Genomic DNA, 22030 nt, shown 5'->3' on the forward strand with positions numbered 1-22030 from the left:
AAAACAACAGAATGGGAAAGACTAGAGATCTCTTCAAGAAAATTAGAGATACCAAGGGAACATTTCATGCAAAGATGGGCTCAATAAAAGACAGAAATGGTATGGATCTAACAGAAGCAGAAGATATTAAGAAGAGGTGGCAAGAATACACAGAAGAACTGTACAAAAAAGATCTTCATGATCCAGATAATCATGATGATGTGATCACTAATCTAGAGCCAGACATCTTGGAAAGTGAAGTCAAGTGGGCCTTAGACGAACAAAGCTAGTGGAGGTGATGGAATTCCAGTTGAGCTGTTTCAAATCCTGAAAATTGATGTTGTGAAACTGCTGCACTCAATATGCCAGCAAATTTGGAAAACTCAGCAGTGGCCACAGGACTGGAAAGAGTCAGTTTTCATTCCAATCCCAAAGAAAAGCAATGCCAAAGAATGCTCAAACTACCGCACAATTGCACTCATCTCACATGCTAGTAGAGAAATGCTCAAAGTTCTCCAAGCCAGGCTTCAGCAATACATGAACCATGAACTCCCTGATGTTCAAGCTGGTTTTAGAAAAGGCAGAGGAACCAGAGATCAAAATGCCAACATCCTCTGGATCATCAAAAAGCAAGAGAGTTCCAGAAAAATATCTATTTCTGCTTTATTGACTATGACAAAGCCTTTGACTGTGTGGATCACAACAAACTGAGGAAAACTCTGAAAGAGATGGGAATACCAGACCACCTAACCTGCCTCTTGAGAAACCTGTATGCAGGTCAGGAAGCAACAGTTAGAACTGGACATGGAACAACAGACTGGTTCCAAATAGGAAAAGGAGTACGTCAAGGCTGTATATTGTCACCCTGCTTATTTAACTTATATGCAGAGTACATCATGAGAAACGCTGGACTGGAAGAAACACAAGCTGGAATCAAGATTGCCGGGAGAAATGTCAATAACCTCAGATATGCAGATGACACCACCCTTATGGCAGAAAGTGAAGAGGAGCTAAAAAGCCTCTTGATGAAAGTGAAAGAGGAGAGCGAAAAAGTTGGCTTAAAGCTCAACATTCAGAAAATGAAGATCATGGCATCCAGTCCATGATCAAAGAAATAGACGGGGAAACAGTGGAAATAGTGACAGACTTTGTTTTTTGGGCTCCAAAATCACTGCAGATGGTGACTGCAGCCATGAAATTAAAAGACACTTACTCCTTGGAAGAAAAATTATGACCAACCTAGATAGTATATTCAAAAGCAGAGACATTACTTTGCCAACAAAGGTCCATCTAGTCAAGGCTATGATTTTTCCTGTGGTCATGTATGGATGTGAGAGTTGGACTGTGAAGAAGGCTGAGCGTCGAAGAATTGATGCTTTTGAACTGTGGTGTTGGAGAAGACTCTTGAGAGTCCCTTGGACTGCAAGGAGATCCAACCAGTCCATTCTGAAGGAGATCAGCCCTGGGATTTCTTTGGAAGGAATGATGCTAAAGCTAAAGCTCCAGTACTTTGGCTACCTCATGCGAAGAGTTGAGTCACTGGAAAAGACTCTGAAGCTGGGAGGGATTTTGGCAGGAGGAGAAAGGGATGACAGAGAATGAGATGGCTGGATGGCATCATGGACTCGATGGACGTGAGTCTGAGTGAACTCCGGGAGATGGTGATGGACAAGGAGGCCTGGCGTGCTGCGATTCATGGGGTCGCAAAGAGTCGGACACGACTGAGCGACTGAACTGAACTGATTAGCCATTGGGTTAAGACCCACACTAATCCAGTAAAACCTCATCTGAACTTGATTTCATCTTGTTGTTCAGTCTCTAAGTTTTCTCTAACTCTTTGTGACCCCATGGGCTACAGCACACCAGGCTTCCCTGTGCTTCACCATCTCCCGGAGTTTGCTCAAATGCATGTCCATTGAGTCGATGATGCCATCCAACCATCTCATCCTCTGTCACCCCCTTCTCTTCCTGCCCTTAATCTTTCCAAGCATCAGGGTCTTTTCCAATGAGTTGGCACTTTTGAATCAGGTGGTCAAAGTCCTGGAGCTTCAGCATCAGACCTTCCAATGAATATTCAAGGTTGGTTTCATTTAGGATTGACTGGTTTGATCTCCTTTGTGATTACATCTATGAAGACACTATTTCTGAATAAAGTCACATTCAAAAATTCTGGTTGAACATGAATGGGGATGGGGGAGCACTATTCAACCAAGTACATACCTCATCCTCCAAGTTTTCAAAATGAATTCTCCTGTACAGAGTTTCAAGCCAGAGCTCAGGCCTCTCCACTATACTTCTTTGCAGCATCCTTTTCTCCTTTGTTGTCTTCTTACAGTAACAAGTGTTGGCCTCTGGGGAGGACTCTCTGCCCTGGCACAGAAACCAAAGGAGGCAGATTGAACAGAGGGAGAAGTTGAACTATCCTGCAGTCACACAAAGGCTCAGTTAACCCCATGTTGAGCTGGAGTGGTCCTTTATATTTGTCCTAAGTGGAGGGAAAGGGATTGAATTTATATATTTGTGTACTAAAGAGACATTGAGTGAAGATGCTCCCAAAGAAAGGAACAGCCATCATCACCTATAGCTCCTGAGAAGCAAGCACTTCAGCCAGACAGAGGGTCATACCACGGCATCCATCCTTTCCTACTACTCATTCATTTTTGTACCTTTAATTCATTTACTTGATTATTTAAGTACGTTGTGTGGGTGTACTCAGTAGTATCTGACTCTTTGCAACTCCCTGGATTTCAGCCTGCCAGGTTCCTCTGTCCATGGAATTTCCCAAGCAAGAATACTGGAGTGGGTTGTCATTTCCTCTGGGGGATCTTCCCAACCCAGATATCCTATCTGCATCTCCTGCATTGGCAGATGGATTCTTTACCACTGCACCACCTGGGAAGCCCAAGTTAAGTATATATTTTACATTAAATTTTTAGAGTTTATTCTTGTTGGATTTTTATATGCTTCTTCTTTTTCTGAGGTAACTTAAAGAGGAAGGTTAGTTAAGACAAGCTACAGACCCCACCACTGCAGTTGGGTGTTGCGTCCACAGCTATAAAGCATCATTTCCCTCATTTACCACATTCTAGATTTCCTTCACCATCGTTTAGCACCTCTGCTGGTCTAGGCAGCTTACTTGGTGGAGCAGTCCACACCTTCACCCTGGGAGGTCTGAAACCCTGGCCACTATACACTTCTCAGGCTGTGACTGGTGCACTCATATTTATTATCAAAATGGAGCAAGGGAGTGCCAAGAGATCCCAAATAGATTGCCTGGGTTTCAGATGGGTTTTTGCCTACATCTGTTATGCAGCATTTCTCCTTCTGATGCTTAGGGTATTCTAGCCTTGAAAAGAGCTTACTGTTTACTTGCTTGTTGATAATTTGCTATGAAGATCCTAGGATGACTGGGAAGCAGTCACGCCTTAAAGTTTAAGGTGACACTTACTGTGTGTGTCTCCTGGTGAAATCATTTTTCCTTCTGCGAACCAGAGCTAAATCCATAAAGACTAGACTTGGAATATGGGAAGCCCAAATTCCTCAAGTGGACCTTGAGAATAAAAGCATAATCATTCCAATTTCCACTGATTCTTTGATCTGTATTCTTATTGTTGGGTATATCATGGGTAACCAATATACAATGATAATTGATTTGCGTGATTGATTTAGGGTATATGTATTCTGCCATGGAAAGGAAGTCTCATCTTTGCAGAGTATCATGTCCAAGCTGGTTTCAACTACCCAGTCAGGCATCTCCATCACTCTGACAGTAGCAAATTCTAAAGAATCTCCATTCTGTTTTCCAAAGTGGCTGCACCAATTTACATTCCCACCAACAATGTATGAGGGTTCTCTTTTCTCCACATCCTCACCAATGCTTGCTATTTCTTGCATTTTTGATCAATATAAAACGTTTTAAATATTATATACTTAGAAATTCCATAAATAGTAGGAAATTTTAAAATACTTAAAAATTATTCAAAAGTTGAGAATATATCACAAACAATTCTAGGCAATATCTTGAATTAAATGTTAGTGAAAAGAAAATATATTAAAAATTATGAGAGGCTGCTAAAGTTTTGCTTGGAGGAAACTGCCTAGTTTTAAATACCTATATTAAAAAATAAGAAATGAAGGACTTCCATGGCTGTCCAGTGGTTAAGACCCCACAATTTCACTGCAGAGGACATGAATTTGAGCCCTGCTAGGTGAACTAAAACCCCATATGCTGCATGGCATGGCCAAATAAAGGAAATAAAAAAAGATTAAAATATTAAAGATTTACCTTAGGAAGCTGTTGTTGGAGAAGGCAATGGCACCTCACTCCAGTACTCTTGCCTGGAGAATCCCAGAGATGGGAGAACCTAGTGGGCTGCCATCTCTGGGGTTGCACAGAGTCAGACACAACTGAAGCGACTTAGCAGCAGCAGCAGCAGCTGTTGTTGTTCTTCATTCACTCAGTCGTGTCCGACTTTTTTCGACCCTATGGACTGCAGCATCCCAGGCCTCCCACTCCATCACCAACTCCCGGAGCTTACTCAAACTCATGTCCATTGAGATGCCATCAAATCATCTCATCCTCTGTCGCCCCATTCTCCTTCTGCCTTCAATCTTTCCCAGCATCAGGTTCCTTTCCAATGATCAACTCTTTGCATCAGGTGGCCAAAGTACGGAGTTTCAGCTTCAGCATCAGTCCTTCCAATGGATATTCAGGGTTGATTTCCTTTAGGGTTGACTGGTTTGATCTTTCAGTCCAAGGAACTCTGAAGAGTATTCTCCAGCATAACAGTTAAGCAAACAAACCAAAACAAGTAGAAATACATAAAAAATAAGGGTAAGTGTCTAGAAAAAATGAAAGAAAACATTAGCAAAGTAAAAGTTGGGTTTTCAAAAATTATTAAATTGACCAAATCATAGGAAAAATAGTTTTTAAAAAGGAAACAAATGATCAATATCAAAAATGAAAGTAATCATTCAGATTCAACAGACCTTATAATGATAATTAAAACTATGAACAATTCTAAGGTAATAAACTTAACAATTTAGATAAAATGGATAGATTTCTTTAAAAAATGCAATATCAAAACAAAATCAAGAAGAAAAATAACCCTACATCTATTGAAGAAATTTTGTCTTAGGAGCAGAGCAAGCTTTGTCAAGCTCCAAGAAGATAATTGTAAGCAGGACTTTTGGGGAGACTAGGGGCTGAAATTGATTCTTTAGGATGAAATGAGGTCACAACTGATTCAATGCAGAGAAGAGAAGACTATCTTTTAGATGGAGAATAGGAAAGGCATACTGGTTTTCAGGAAGAGGGCAGGCCTGTTCAGGAGTCTTGAGCCCTGGATCTTTACAAGGCTTCCACTCATCAAGGAGAAATGGAAGGAGGAGAGGAAGATTTACCCTATGAAGCCAATAATCTGGTCCCCTTGATGTTCATCTCACCTTTTTTTCATTTACTTGAGAATTTTTCACCTTTCTTATCCAGATTTTGTGCTCACATGAATTTGTTCTCTCTATTAGATACTTAGTTTCTTTGTACCCACAATATGTCAGTGGAGAAGGAAATGGCAACCCACTCCAGGACCCTTGCCTGGAAAATCCCATGGACAGAAGAGCCTGGTATGCTACAGTCCATGGTGTCACAAAGAGTCAGACAAGATTGAGCGACTTCACTCAGTCTATGTCAGTGTTCCTCCCTTGATGTTGCAGACCTAGGCCCAGTGAAACAAAATTCATCTTTCCCAGGGCTCTGTGGGATGGTAGAACTGACCCAGAAACAATGTATCTGGTTGATCCCAGCAGTTGAGCTGAAGCAGCCATTGAGCCCGAACCCTGACTTGGAGAAAAAGAAAGGCACATATTTTTTTTAAATACAGCTTTTCTGTATCAGCTTAACAAACAGAATAACACCTTATGTCAGAAACCCTTGCATCTCATATAAGGAGCTACTCAAAATTCAGCATCTAATTGGTGTTTGAACTTCAGAATGTTTCCTTTTATATAGTATCTGATGGCAGAGAAGATGTTAAACAGAGTTTCTATTGGCTCGGAAGATGGCAATGTCAGGGGATGGGATGATATGAACCCTTTCTTGCTATAAGGAACCCCATTAAGGGCCTGGAAGACTCCTCGTATGGTTTGGGGAAACTGAGGCTGTTATCCAAAGACAGGAGTATCAGTGGACCATGAACGGACACTGCTTTCTCCAGGGACTTGTCTGTCTCCTCTTTAGTGGCCCGTCAAGTGCTCAAGGTAAGTATTCTTAAATTCAGCATAGACACTGGACTAGCCATAAGATTCCAGGGGAATGATGTGGGACTGTACGGACAATGCCTTTCTAGTTGTTGACCGTTTGGTTTTGACCAAATGTGATCCTTAGTGACAGTGAGTGTTGATTTTTCTCCCTTGGGGCTCAGTTTTTCAAGTTAAGCAATAAGATGTTTCAGAGATACAAATTCTTTTTTTAAGATTGACCTGAATCTATGTTTCAGCCCTCCCCAAGAACACCTACTAGCTTAGAAAATGCCTGATCATGTCCCAGTTTTCCTCTAATGGGTTATAGTTGAGGGACTATCTCAGTCTGGGCCTCTGACCTGTCCTTCCTGTACTTCATATTATGTCTCTCCCCACAAGCTCAGTATTTCTGGTCTTTTAGCCTATGGACATGTGTGTGTGCATGCATGCATGTGTGTGTGTATGCACTGAGTGTATGTATGCAACTGTGTGTGTTTGCATGTGCCTGTGTGTCTCTGTGTGTAAGAGAGAGGGGAACTGGTAAAGGTGACTTTGAATAGTTTGCAAAGGCTAAATGTGTGAAAAGAAATAAATTTGTTCAGAAGTCACTATTTTAGATAGGAGTCCATAGAACTCACACTCCGTAAGCCAGACTACTGGATTTGGTAGTGGCAGTGGTAATGGTGGTGATGATATGTGTGTGTGTGTATGTGTTGAGGGAAGGTATAGAATTCTCCCTTATTATGAGGAAACCCCTCCCAATAGAAACTATAATCACACCCCCAGATAACTCTGCACCTGCAGTCTAACCCTGACTTTGAGTTTCTTTTTCTTCCCCACAAACCCACAACTCAGATGTTTTCGTGCTTCTTTTTAGTTTTTCCCCAGCATATCGTTCTTGGCAGAACTCTGTCTTCCTGCCTGTAATAGTTTCCCCTCCTACCTCTTGGATCAGTGGTCTTCCAACCCTACTGTGCAACAGAAAAACTAACCCAAAGTCGGTGCCAAAAGTGGGCTGATACATGCATTGAAGACAGAAGAAAGATTTAGTCTTAGAGACTTGATGATGTGCCTCTCTAGGTCAGTTTTTCCCACCTGAGTGAATCCTCAAGCTTGTTCTGTGACATCGTAAATAATCAGATATTTAGGAAGAACCCTGTGTTATGAATGCCCCTATGGTGAATTTTCCTCACTGTCATTCCCCTCAGACTTTGAAACTTGGCTTCCACTGGGTCCCTAACTCAGGAGAGTCCCAGATATCAGCTTTGAGATCCTGAAATTAGAATGATATAGGTATATGCCTGAAAAGCCAGCTCCTCTAGGTATGGGCCTTGGTCCTAGCTGCTTTAGTAAAGCTCACCTCTCTATGCTTTCCTGATCCCACATCCCTCCTTATTTTAAGCCCCTCCAGTCAGAAGTCTCTGTCTCTCTTCTACTCCTCCCCAAAGGAGCAAGAAGTTCTGCTCCCCACTCCCTTGTTATATTTCTCTAGGGGAAATTTCTTTAAGCTTCCAGTTCCTCAGGTTTGGGACATATAATGATGGTTTTTATTTTGCAGGCTTTTCACACTCTTAGGGATAGAGGTGGACTCTCACAATGAAATATAAAATTGACCCTCTGATTCCATTTTGGCTGCTCCAGCCGTGAGAGCATTAAATGAATTTCTCATCAGGCTATGAAAAAAATCACTCCACGCTCAAACAAGTATAATGGTTCTTTAGAGAGAACATTCTGTAGGATAGGATCATATTATTAAAGCTCATATTCACATACCAAGGCACTCGGTTCATGTGAGTTTGTCCCCTACCTGCTGGTCAGTTTCAACCCTGGTATCATGGGTTGAAAGAGCATTAAACATCTCCTGAGCCTGCACCTGTTAGAGAGTCTCTACAGGGAAAGTCAGGATCTGCCAGCTCCCTTTACATTCTTTCTGAAATCAATCTGTGCTTTAAATCTCAGTCTCTACACACACACATACACACACACACACACAGACTCAATTGGATCATAAAGATCTTGTGTGCTATTTTATATCTATTTTCAAATTAACAATGCATTTAAAATTTCATTGTGTTGAAATATCTCATGTCATTTGTATGGTTGCCAGTATTTCAGCTATACTGTATTATTGAATCATAATTTATTTATCTAATCCTATTTGTTACATACTAATATTTTCAATTACAATGCTGTGATAAAGTTCTTATGAACATCTACCTTAATCTAATAGAAAATCCATTATTATTTTGTCAAAATGACCATTCTAAAAGTCTCTCTATATATACCGCCTAATTATCCTTCAGAATAGTTTTCAATATTTTCAGCAACATCAACTAAATTTTGAAAGTATTATTTTCTTCATAATTTTGTCATAAATGCATGATATATATTTTATTCACATAGCCCCAGTATATAAAAATATTATCTTCTTTATTACATTGTTGTCTTAAGATATCTTTCATAAACATTTTTATTTTTTCTCTAGAATATTTTTAATTTTCTTATTTATAGACACTCTCTATAAAGGAACATCACTTACTGTTTTTCTTATATATTTTTTGGAAATATTTTCCCCATATCTTTTTTTAGGGTTGTATATGTGTATGTGGGGCTATGGAATCAAATCTATAATGTCTTACTTTTTATCTTTTTTTTTTCATTTCTTATATGATATTATACATGTTTCAATGCCATTCTCCCTATAATGTCTTACTTTTTAAATTTCTGCCTTTAATGCAATGTTTTAAATGCCATTCTTCTTCTCAAAATAACATTTACTCAAGTTTTATTTTTTGCAAATAATTTTACATTTCCACTAGAGAATATTTTAAAACATATTTGAATTATTTTACTGAGTATGATGGTGTAGCATCATCACCAGATAGGAATTACATCATAGATATGTGATAATTTAGTTTCATCACAAAATAAAAGTACATTGTCTCATGATACCAAGAGAACAGACAACAAAGCAAAAATAGACAAGTGGGAATATATCAAACTGAAAAACTACTGCACAGAACAAGAAACATCTATAGAATGAAAAGGCAACCCACAGCAAATCATGTAAGGGGTTAATTTTCAAAATATATAAGGAATTCCTACAATTCAAGACCAAAACAGAAAGCAAAATATCCCCAAACCAAATAAACCAATTAAAAAAAAAATTGTACAAGGACTTGAATTAGACATCTCTCTGAAGAAGAGAGATGGCCAACAAGTAAATGAAAAAATGCTCAACATCATTAATCATTATTGGGGAAGTGTAAATCAAAACCACAATGAGATATCATTTCACACCCGTCAGCATGGCTGCTATTTTTTTTTTTAAAAAGACAAGGGTTGGCAATGTTGTGGGGCAATCAAAGCTCTTCCATGTGTTTATCCACGTTAATTGTGTAAATTGTATTAATAAAACTACATGGTCTAGGTGTTAAGTTTCGGCACTTTCACTGTTGTGGGCCTGAATTCGATCCCTGTTTTTAGAACTAGGATCCTATAAGTCACAAGGAGGCCATCCAACAAGCAAAAATCTGATTTATCATGATGTCCTTTTTCATTCTTGGTATTTTTAACTTCATTTTCTCTCTGCTCTTGATTAGTATTGTTCACTGTTTTGTCAGTTTTCAATGAGGCATATTTGAAAGGTTTTGCCCCATTTTTTCTATCTTATGCTTGCCTTCCTTTTCACTAATTTTTGCTCTTTTCTTTATTAATCCAATACTGTACATTTTTTTGACCTTACTTTCTCACCTCTTGGTTTCTTAAGTGGAAGTTTACATTTTTTCATTCTTAATACTTTTTCTTTTCTAAATCTAATTTCTCTTAGGTTCTACTTTAGTTTCATTAGAGGGCTTTATTTATATCATATCTTTATTATCATGCTTTCACAGTATTTTTTAATTTTTACATTTTTTCCCAGACTCAGAAATTTGGGGGAAGGATATTGCTTAATTCCCCCAAATAAGAATTGCTAACTATATTATCTTATTAATTCTTAATTTAATTTCACTGTGGTCTGAGTAAATACACTTATGAATTCTATTATCTGAAAGTCTTTGTTCTATCATATGGTCATTTTTGATAAATGTTCCTAGTGCATTTATAATAATATAAACTCTTTTTTAATGTTTTAAATTAATTTTTAATTGCTTTACAATGTTGTGTTGATCTCAGCTGTGCAACTCAAATCAGTCATAATTTTACACACACACACACACACACACACTCACACACTCTTCCCTCTTAAGCCTTGCTCACCTCTCTCATCCCACCCTTCTAGGATGTCACAGAACATCAGGTTAGGCTCCCTGTGTTATACAGCAGCTTCCCACTAGTTATCTATTTTACACATGATAGTGTATGTATGTCAATGCTACTTTTTCAATTTGTCCTGCCCTCTCCATGCCCTACTGTGTCCACAAGTCTGTTCTCTACCTCTGTGTCTCTGTTCCTTCCTTGCAAATAGTTTCATCAGTACTATTTTTCTATTAATAGATTCCATATATATGCATTAATGGGTTCCATATGTATGCATTAATATACATTTGTTTTTCTCTTTCTGACTTCAATCAGTATAACAGGCCCTGGGTTCATCCACTTCTCTACAACTGACTTAAATTCATTCCTTTTTATGGCTGAGTAATATTTCACTGTATATTTATATATGTACCACATCTTTTTTATCTATTCATCTGTTGATGGACATGTAAGTTGCTTCTATGTCCTGGTTATTGTAAATAGAGCTGCAATAAACATTGGGGTACATGTGTCTTTTTGAACTGTAATTTTCTCAGGGTATATGCCAGTAGTGGGACTGCTGGGTATATGGTAGTTTTATTCCTAGTTTGTTAAGGAATCTCCATACTGTTCTCCATAGTGGCTCTATCAGCTTACATTCCCATCAGCAGTGCAGTATGGTTCTCCTTTCTCTACATTCTCTCCAGCATTTTTTGTTTGTTTGTTTTGATAATGTCCATTCTGGCTGGTGTGAGGTGATAACCTCGTTGTAGTTTTGATTTGAATTTCTCTAATGATGAGTGATGGCTTCCCAGTTGTCACAGTGGTAAAGAATCTGCCTACCAATACAAGAGATGCAAGTGACACGACTTTGATCCCTTGGTCAGGAAGATACTGTGGAGTAGGTAATGGCAACTGACTCCCGTATTCTTGCTTGGAAAATTCCATGGACAGAGGAGCTAGGTGGGCTACAGTCCAGGGGATTGAAAAGAGTTGGAAACTACTGAGCCTGCACACACACAATAATGAGTGTTATTGAGCATCTTTTCATGTATTTATTTGCCATCTGTATTGTTTTCTTTGGAGAAATGTTTGTTTTGGTCTTCTGCCCATTTTTTGATTAGGTTGTTTGTTTTGCTGATATTGAACTGTTATGAGCTGCTTATATTATATGCTTATGAGCTACTTATATATTTTGGATATCAATCCTCTTTCAGTTGCTTTGTCAGCAACTAATCTCTCCCATTCTGAGGGCTATCTTTTCATCTTGTTTATTGTTTCCTTTGGTATGTAAAAGCTTTTAAGTTTAGTTAGGTCCCATTTGCTTTTTTTATTTTTTTTAATTTCCATTATTGCAGTACTTTGGCCACCTCATGCGAAGAGTTGACTCATTGGAAAAGACTGATGCTGGGAGGGATTGGGGGCAGGAGGAGAAGGGGACGACAGAAGATGAGATGGCTGGATGGCATCACCAACTCGATGACCTGAGTTTGAGTGAAATCTAGTAGTTGGTGATGGACAGGGAGGCCTGGCATGCTGCAATTCATGGGGTCACAAAGAGCTGGACACGACTGAGCAACTGAACTGAACTGAACTGAGGAAGTGGGTCAAAGAAGATCTTGCTGAGATTTATGTCAAAGAGTGTACTGCTTATGTTTTCCTCTAAAAGCTTTATAGTTTCTAGCCTTACATTTAAATCACTAATCCATTTTGAGTTTATTTTTGTGTATGGTGTTACAAAGTGTTCTAATTTCATTCTTTTATATTGTAACTGTCCAGTTTTTCCAGCTCCACTTTTTTGCTATCTTTTCTTCATTGTATAGTCTTTCCTTCTTTGTCAAAGATGAGCTGCCATTAAGGTGTGGGTTTATCTCTGGGCTTTCTATTTTGTCCCATTGGTCTATATTTCTGTTTTTGTGCCAGTACGATTCTGTCTTAATGACTATAGCTTTGTAGTATAGTCTGAAGTCAGGAAAGTTTATTCCTCCATCCTCATTTTCTTTCTCAAGGTTTCTTTGACTAGTCAGGGTCTTTTGTGTTTCCATGAAAATTGTGAAATATTTTTTTCTGGTACTCTGAGAAATGCCATTGGTAGTTTTATAGGGATTGCATTGAATCTGTAGACTGCTTTGGTGTTATAGTCACTTTCACAATATTGATTCTTCCAATCCAAGAACATGGTGTATCTCTACATCTGTTTGTGTCCTCTTTGATTTATTCCACCAGTGTCTTATAGCTTTCTGCATACAGATCTTTTGTCTCTTTAGGTAGATCATTCCTAGGTATTTTATTCTTTTTGTTGCAATGTGAATGGGATTGTTTCCTTAATTTCCTTTTCTGATTTTTCATTGTTAATGTACAGGGATGCAAGGGATTTCTGTGTATTCATCCTGAAACTTTACTACATTCATTGATTAGCTCTAGTAATTTTCTTGTGGCATCTTTAGGTTTCTTTTTTTTTTTTTTATGTAGAGTATCATGTCATCTGCAAACAGTGAGAGATTAACTTTTTCTTTTCCAATCTGGATTATTTTATTTATTTTTCTTCTCTGATTACTCTTGCTAGGACTTCAAAAACTATGTTGAATAATAGTGTTGAGAGTATCCTTGTCTTTTTCCTGATCTTAGCGGAAATGCTTTCAGTTTTTCTCCATGAGAGAGAATAACGTTTGCTGTGAGTCTGTCATATTTGGCCTTTATTATGTTGAGGTAGGTAGGTTCCTTGTATGCCGATTTTCTGGAGAGGTTTTTTTTTGTTGTTTGTTATAAATGGATGTTACATTTTTGGGGAAAGCTTTCTCTGCATCTATTTAGATGATCATATGGTTTTTATCTTTCAGTTTGTTAATATGGTGTATCTCATTGATTTATTTGCATATATTGAAGAATCCTTGCATCCCTAGGATATGCCACACTTGATCATGGTATATGATCCTTTTAATGTGTTGGATTTTGTTTGCTAAAATTTTGTTGAAAAATTTTGCATCTATGGTCATCAGTGATATTGGCCTCCAATTTTCATTTTTCATGATATCTTTGTCTGGTTTTGGTATCAGGGTGATGGTGGCCTCATACAATGAGTTTGGGAGTTTTCCTTCTGTAATTTTCTAGAAGAGTTTCAGGAGGATGTTAGCTCTTCTCTAAACATTTGGTAGAATTCTCTTGTGAAGCTATCTGGCTATGGGATTTTGTTTGAAGATTTTTTTAAATCACAGTTTCAATTTCAGTGCATGTGATTGGTCTGTTTTATTTTTTAATTTCTTTTTGGTTCAGTCTTGGAAAGTTATGCTTTCTAAGAATTTGTCCATTTCTTCCAGGCTGTTAATTTCATTGGCTTGTAGTAGTTTCTTTTGATCCTTTGTATTTCTGCATTGTCTGTTGTAACTTCTGCTTTTTCATCTACAATGTTATTGAATTGAATCTTCTTTTTTTCTTGATGAAGCTGGTGGTGTTTCAATTTTGTTTGTCTTCTCGAAGAACTAGCCTTTTAGTTGTATTAATCTTTGCTATTATTTCCTTCTTTTCCATTTATTTCTGCTGTGATCTTTATGATTTCTTTACTTCTGACTTTGAAGTTTTTTGTTCTTCTTTTTCTAGTTATTTTAGGTGTTAAGGTTAGGTTGTCTGTTTGATGTTTTTTTGTTTTTTGTTTTTTTTTTTTGAAGTAAGCGTATACTGCTATAAACTTCCCATTTAGCACTGCTTTTACTGCATCCTGTAGGCTTTGAGTTGTCATGTTTTCATTGTCATTTTTTCCAGATATTTTTTGATTTCTACTTTCTTTTCTTCAGTGCCCTCTTGGTTATTTAGAAATGTATTGTTTAGCCCTCATGTATTTGTGTTTTTTTACAATTTTTTCCCCTGTGTTTGATATCTAATCTTATACCATTGTGGTCAGAAAAAATGCTTGTTACAATTTCAATTTTCTTAAATTTACCAAGGTTGATATGTGACCCAAGGTGTGATCAAATCTGAAGAATGTTTCATGTGTACCTGAGAAAAAAGTGAATTCTACTGCTTTTGGTATATATGTTATTTAAATATGTTGAATGCATTGTTTTACATTTCATATATTCTTCTTCCTTTTTCTAATGCTTGGTCTGCATGCTATTGAAAAAGATGTGTTAAAATTCCCCCATTTTGATTATGATTTTGTGTTTCTTCTTTTCATTCTATCAAGTATATTTCAAACCTATGTTCTGACATCTTTCTTTGATCTTGATACTCATAATATTTTAATTAAGACTTTACCCCATTATCATCATGAAAAGTCCTTCTTTAATTCAGTTAGTAAATCTTGTTTTAAAGTCTACTTTCCACAATATTAATAGACTAGTCCAGTTTTCTTTTTTTTTTTTTTTCATTTTCTAAACATTTTATATATTTATTTATTTTTTGGTTGCCCTGGGTCTTCATCGTTGCACACAGGCTTTTTTTCCCCTCTCTTTAGGTGTGTGGAGCAAGGCCTACTCTTTGTTTCTCCTTGTAGTGTTTTCTCTTGTTGCACAGCAAGGCTCTAGACACACAGGCTCCAATAGTTGCAACCTGAGTGCTCTAGAGCACAGGCTCAGTAGTTGTGGTGCACAGGATTAGCCGCCCCAAGGCATGTGGGAATCTTCCCAGATCAGGTATCGAACATGTGTCCCCTGCATTGGTGGGCGAATTCTTAACTACTGGACAACCAAGGAAGTCCTACTCCTGTTTTCTGTTAGTATTCACATTAGTATGTACATTTTCCCATCATTTTACTTTCAACTTTCTTTGCTGTCATATTAGGTTATCTCTGATAATTCATGGGTAACATCTGTCTTAGACTACTCACTGGAATATTTTCAATGTAATTTTTTTCCTGTTTTTTTTCCCCCTACTTTTTAATCTTATTATTATCTTATCACTGCTATAATAAACAAGACTCAGGTGCCATCTCAGTGCAACTCTGTGTCTGAAGCTGCAGACTCTGCAGCCTCAGAGGACAGCACCCCCAACTGCTCAGGTGTGGATCCCACTGTATAGAAGACCCTTCTCATTCCCCAGATCAATGCCCCATTGTCTCATTTCTCTCTCCTCAGACAGCAGGCAGCTCCGCCTGGTGAACGGGGGCAGTCGCTGCGCTGGGAGAGTGGAGATACTTGGCCAGGGCTCCTGGGGCACCATCTGTGATGACGACTGGGACCTGGACGATGCCCATGTGGTTTGCAAGCAGTTGAATTGTGGAGAAGCCCTCAGAGCCATGGACTCTGCTCACTTCGGCGGGGGACGAGGGCCCATCTGGCTGGATGATCTGAAATGCACAGGAAAGGAGTCCCACGTGTGGAGGTGCCCTTCCCAGGGCTGGGGTCGGCACAATTGCAATCATGAAGAAGATGCAGGAGTCATCTGCTCAGGTATGGTCAGTGCATTGTCCAGTGGCTGAGTGAATGGAAAGGTGCAAGGAAGTTGGTATCTGATCAAAGGAGCAATAAGTGGTACCTGGGCTAAAAAGATCTGAGATATCTATCCATCCTCCCTAGGTGTATGGTATCTGTGAGCTATGGGCTTCATTTACTTTTCTAAGTCTCTGATTTTCTTTTTGCCTCCAGTGGACTTATTTGATGTAGTTTTATCTATTATCTCAATTAAAATAAAGCTTCTTAATTTTTTTATAAGTCATTTTTTGAAAAATTGAAACACAAATCACACACACACACACACACACACACACACACACTCCCTTTGCAAGGAGGGAGGAACAAGAATGAGGATGCACCTTCCTGAGTGGATGTTCTTTTGTATGTATCCTATGACACTACTTTGGACTGGATTAGTAGGAGTGGAGGAGGCACAGGGGATATCATTGAACATTTAGAGAGGGACTTATGCATTTATGTCAAATTGCAAGTCTCTTTTGAAAATTTAGATGTAAATACTCAAAGCTTTTTGGCAGGTAGGACCAGAGAACTGTGGATGAAATGCTCTGAGTCATAGGTTCTCCTTTCATTGTTACTAGAAAAGATCCTCTGTTTAAAACACATATTTAAACTTGAACTTTGGAGGAACACTTGCACTGTAAGTGTACTGACAAGTGTATAGTGGAGGCAATAAAATACTAATTTGTGTGTTTTATGATAAATTTACACTTAATGACTTCTATAATATAAAAGAATTGGGTTGGGGGCTTATTGATAAGAATGGAAGTAAGGGGACAAACATAATTTTTTGAGAATACAGAAGAGAGGTATAGTAGCTGGGAGGGAGGGGACTGGCAATGGTAGCTGACGGTATGGTATTCACTGAGGGTCCAGGTGTGCTGTGGAGGATGTTGTGTGTGCCTAAAGACACAGAATATCCACATAGCAAGAAACCAGACAAGGATATGTCTGACTACAATTTTCATTTTGGCTTAAGTGGGGTTGATTCATAGAAATAAATAACTCTCTAAAGAAGCAATGTCCTTTTTTTGGTTGTTGTTATTGTTATCCAAGTCTCTCATAAACTTTTCAGAGGGCTTAAAACTGTCTACTTGTTTTTCTTTTTTGCTAAAAATGAAGCCCTACAAAGGTAAGAACATTATTTTGTTGTGACTTACATTCTCAGCCTCTACCATAATCCCTGGGACGTGGCCAACTCTAAAAAAAAATGTATTTTTAATAAAACCACATGAAGATGGATTCTAAAGTTTTCCATGAAATACCTGCTTTCCAGTTAAATATTGGATCTATGCAACAGTTTAGCTACATTACCTTTGAAGTTTCTCCTCTCTCTCTCTTTTCCCATTCAGAGGCTCAATGTTTGCCCATTTCTGGGCCTCTAAGGACCCAAATTCCTCGCGTTTGCTGCACAATGATAAAAATTTTATCAATCTGACTCCCTCTTGCTTTCAGAGGGGAATTTTCAGTGCAAGAATAGAGAGTGAGTTTGGTCTTATAGGAAGATACTTTGGTCTTTATTGCATGTCTGATTCTAACTGTTGCTTCTTGATCTCTTAAGATACCAAATACATTTCCTATACCTGAGGCCACACAGTGCTCTGTTCCAGTCAAAACAGTAGGAGCCCAGGGTGATGCGTGAGGAGCCAGAAGAGTCCGGGGAAGGTGAGGCTGAAGGTCAGAGGCCCTGAGAGTTGGTCTGGAGGCAGATGCATCACAGCTACAGGGAAGAGAGAGGAGGCCGTCTTGGTCAGAGAGTGGGAAATAAGGATGTAATCTACATGAAAGATGGAGTAACCTGAGACCTGAGAACACAGAACAAAGAAGATTCAGTCTCCAACTCTGCAAACTTGAACAAGTCACTCTTGTGACAGAACCTCCCAGACTCTGTCTTCTCAGTTCTAAGACAAGAACACAGTGGTCAAGAGCCTCTGATGTTATTTACAGCTTTGAACACTTATTGATCTTAACCCTAAGAGAAGCCATAGTGAGCTTGGTGTGACCCACAGTGTTTTCCTCCTTTTGACTGAAGTAATGGTATTTCTGTGTTTATTCATCTTAATTACCCACCATGTGACCAAAAATTCCTAATGAGATAGGAGAACAAGACCACCTTACCTGTCTCCCGAGAAACCTGTATGCAGGTCAAGAAGCAACAGTTAGAATCAGACATGGAACAACAGACTAGTTCCAAATAGGAAAAGGAGTACGTCAAGGCTGTATATTGTCACCCTGCTTATTTAACTTCTATTCAGAGTACATCATGAGAAACGCTGGGCTGGCAGAAGCACAGCTAGAATCAAGATTGCTGGGAGAAATATCAATCACCTCAGATATGCAGATGACACCACCCTTATGGCAGAAAGTGAAAAGAACTAAAGAGCTCTTGATGAAAGTGAAAGAGGAGAGTTAAAAAGCTGGCTTAAAACTCAACATTCAAAAAATGAAGATCATGGCATCCACTCCCATCACTTCATGGCAAACAGATGGGGAAAATATGGGAACAGTGGACAAATTTTATTTTCTTGGGCTCCAAAATCACTGCAGATGGTGAATGCAGCCATGAAATTAAAAGACGACTGCTCCTTGGAAGAAAAGCTATGACAAATCTAGACAGTATAATAAAAAGCAGAGTTATCAATTTTCCAACAAAGGTCCATATAGTCAAAGCTATGGATTTTCCAGTAGTTATGTATGAATGTGAGAGTTGGACCATAAAGAAGGCTGAGCACCAAAGAAGTGATGCTTTTGAAGTGCTGGAAAAGACTCTTGAGAGTCTGTTGGACAGCAAGGAGATCAAAGCAGTTGATCCTAAAGGAAATCAACACTGAATATTCATTGGAAGGACTGATGATGAAACTGAAGCTCCAACGATTTGGCCACCTGATGCCAAGAGCTGAATCACTGGAAAAGACCCTGATGCTGGGAAAGATTGAGAGCAAGAGGAGAAGGGGGTGACAGAAGATGAGATGGTTGGATGGCATCACTGACTCAAGGGACATGAGTTTGAGCAAACTCAGGGAGATGGTGAAGGACAGGGAAGCCTGGCCTACTGCAGTCTATGGAGTTCAAAGAGTTGGACATGACTTAGCAACTGAAAAACAAGATACCCAGCTACTTTTACTAACACTGTAAAGAATTCACCTTTTGTTTAGCTGAAAGGGTGTACATCACCCAAATATCTAAATACAACCTAGAACTCAGCTGTAACAAGCCTGGATTGCAATTTTGATAGCATTCAGTCCACCTCTGATTTCTCTGTCCCTGTAGAAAATGCTTTCAGAGATTTCAGCTGAAAGTCTGGATGTTTTGTAGCTCAGCACCCAAGAGAATGAGGGAATATCCACCATGCTCTCCAAAATTTTTGACATAGTTCTTTGGCCTCCAGCCCTTCACAGCTTGTGTACTATGCAGATATTTAAGGAGAAAACCTGCTCTTTGAGAGAGGCTCTCAAGTCTCCAATTTTGTCACCCCAGCACTAGGTAATCCCAAATTATTGCTGGTTTGTCTGTTCCAAAAGGTGTCCTTGGCTTACCTGAGCCCAGACTCTGAACCATTATCCTGTGCAACAAATTGGGAAATTCCTCCAGAGAAAAAGAAGCTTTAGATCCTTGGGTAACACTGAAATAATCTCTACTTTTTGGAATTGTAGATTATTTACTCCATGTTGTATTCACAAATTTCTAATACTTTTACTTTTGTTTTCTTTTAACATTTTTAAGCTTTTTTTTAATATGTAAAAAAGACCATTGGCCTGCTGTGAACTCCTCTTTTCTTCATTGAAGTAGACTAGTTTAGGTTTTCTTCTGTTCTGATCATATGTATAAAGTGCAATATTGCTAGACATTATTTAGCCTTTCTTTACATCACTTTTCATATATAAAAGGAGACAATAATAGAGAGAGTCTGTCAGAATTGTTCAAATGCTTTCAGAGCAAGAATATAACCTATTTCTGCTTTGTGGTGGGGATAGACATATGTATTTCCTATTAGAGCAAAAGTACTCCAAATTTTGATAATATTGATTCCTAACATGAAACACAAGGAGAAATTGCATTCATTTGGGAAAAAAAGCAAAAAATTCTATGATTCACATCAGAATCTGGCCCATGGTCAATCAAAATCACCGAAATTCTCTCTCCTGCAAGATTTCCCAGTCTACCCAAAGAGATTTATTTCTTCTACAGTCAATATACAGACCTTAAAAGTCTAAGATCATAAGGGAAATATTCTGGGGTAAACCATGGCGTATTATGGATCATTTGTTTTTCAAGTTTGAATGTCTTCCAAAGAGAATGATTCTAATGGTAGAGGATTCATGGCTGCTCCCTGAAGCTTATGATGAGGCCAGTTCTTGACTCCTTTCCCTTTAGTCTAATCCCTTAGCTCTCAGGTCAAGGGCACCAAATTTGTGTGTTTTTAGGGAATCCATCCAGCTGTCATCCCATTCCTGTGACTCTGAACTCATTTAACTCTCAGGGTACAGAACCTAATATTGCCTGTATGTCTTTCTCAGCTACTATGCAGAAAATTAACAGTGATAGAACCCATGTAACATCTTCTGTCTCACATTACATCTAGATTATTTTCAACTTAATATTGCCTGTTTTTTCCAAGTTTTAAACCTTATTATTCTCTTATGCCTGCTATAAGAAACTAGACTTGACCCAGGTGCTACTCTAGTTCAGTGGTTTGTGTCAGAACCAGCAGGTTCTGCAGCCTCAGAGAGAACATGGTCAACTGCTCAGATGAGGGTCTGACAGGACCAGAAGACCCTTCTCATTCCCCCCTGCCAATGACCCATTTCCCATTTCTCTCTCCTCAGACAGCAGAAAGCTCCGCCTGGTGAACGGCGGTGGTCCCTGCGCCGGGAGAGTGGAGATCCTTGACCAGGGCTCCTGGGGCACCATCTGTGATGATGGCTGGGACCTGGACGATGCCCACGTGGTGTGCAGGCAGCTGGGCTGTGGAGAAGCCCTCAGTGCCGTGGGGTCTGCTCACTTTGGGGCAGGATCAGGGCCCATCTGGCTGGATGATGTGAACTGTCGAGGAAAGGAGTCCCAAGTGTGGAAGTGCCCTGCCGGGGTCTGGGGACAGCACAATTGTGGTCATCACGAGGACTCAGGAGTCATCTGCTCAGGTATGGTCAGTCCAGTGTCTAACAGTTGAGAGAATGAAAAGTTCCAAGAAGGTGGGTGAACAGGCAGCCCAAGAGTAGAAGGCAGGTTTGGTCTTCCAGGAAGATAACTTTGATCTTTGTGGATCTCTGAGAGGCCAAATACCATATCCAACAGAGATATTTCCTACACCTCAGGCCTCAGAGTGCTCTGATCCAATCAAAACAGTAGGAGCCAGGAGTGATGGTGGAAGAGTCAAAAGGGTCCAGGGACAGGTGAGGCTGAAGGTCAGAGGCCCGAGAGTTGGTCTGGAGGTGGATGCATCACAGCTACAGGGAGGAGAGAGAAGGCCATCTTGGTCAGAGAAATGTGACCTAGATCAAAGGGGATGAAAACCAACATGGTCATCTACACTCTCTTACTTCCCTGGATAAAATTGAGCCCCAAATCTGTGACAGTGAGAGGGGACACTCTCCTTGGACCAACGAGCCCTATGGGGGTTTTCCTGGTGGTTCAGTGGCAAATAATCCACCTGTTAATGAAGGAAATCCAAGAAACACAGGTTATTTGATCCCTGACTTGGGAAGATCCCTGGAGGAGGAAATCACAACCCACTCCCATATTCTTCCTGGTAAATCCCATGGAAAGAGGAGCCTGGTGGGCTGTAGTCCATAGGAATTGCAAAGAGTCAGACATGACTCAGCACAAACACACACCTAAGCAGAAGCTGAGATATAGAAAATTGTGGGTCTCTGAGGCTCTGGCACAGCTGCAGAGACAGTAATTTCCTGAAGACCTGGACCCTGAGGTCCCTCCAATGGCTCAGGTTGTTGTCTCTCTTGCAAATGTACTAAACCTGGAAAATGGAGGCACCTCTGTGAGGGAAGAACAGAGGTGAAGCAAAAGGAGAGGGGGATGATGCCTACTGAACAGCAAACCTGTAGGAAGATGAGATGGTGTAGGAACCTGGGACCTGAGAGCACAGAACAGACAGAGGAGGCTCAGTCTTAACTCTGCAACCATGAATATGTCACTCTTGTGACAGAACTTCC

General features: G+C 39.4%; 1 protein-coding gene across 1 annotated transcript in view; it reads left to right on the plus strand.

Moving 5' to 3' along the window:
* LOC138078778 (deleted in malignant brain tumors 1 protein-like) overlaps positions 1 to 22030 on the plus strand; it is a 373461-nt gene that overhangs the window by 220664 nt on the left and 130767 nt on the right. Inside the window, 2 exon segments of the mRNA XM_068971523.1 lie at positions 15536 to 15839; positions 20687 to 21001. Coding sequence (XP_068827624.1) covers positions 15536 to 15839; positions 20687 to 21001 — 619 coding nt within the window.

The sequence above is a fragment of the Capricornis sumatraensis genome, chromosome 4 (genome assembly GCF_032405125.1).
Source record: "Capricornis sumatraensis isolate serow.1 chromosome 4, serow.2, whole genome shotgun sequence".
NCBI lineage: Eukaryota > Metazoa > Chordata > Mammalia > Artiodactyla > Bovidae > Capricornis > Capricornis sumatraensis.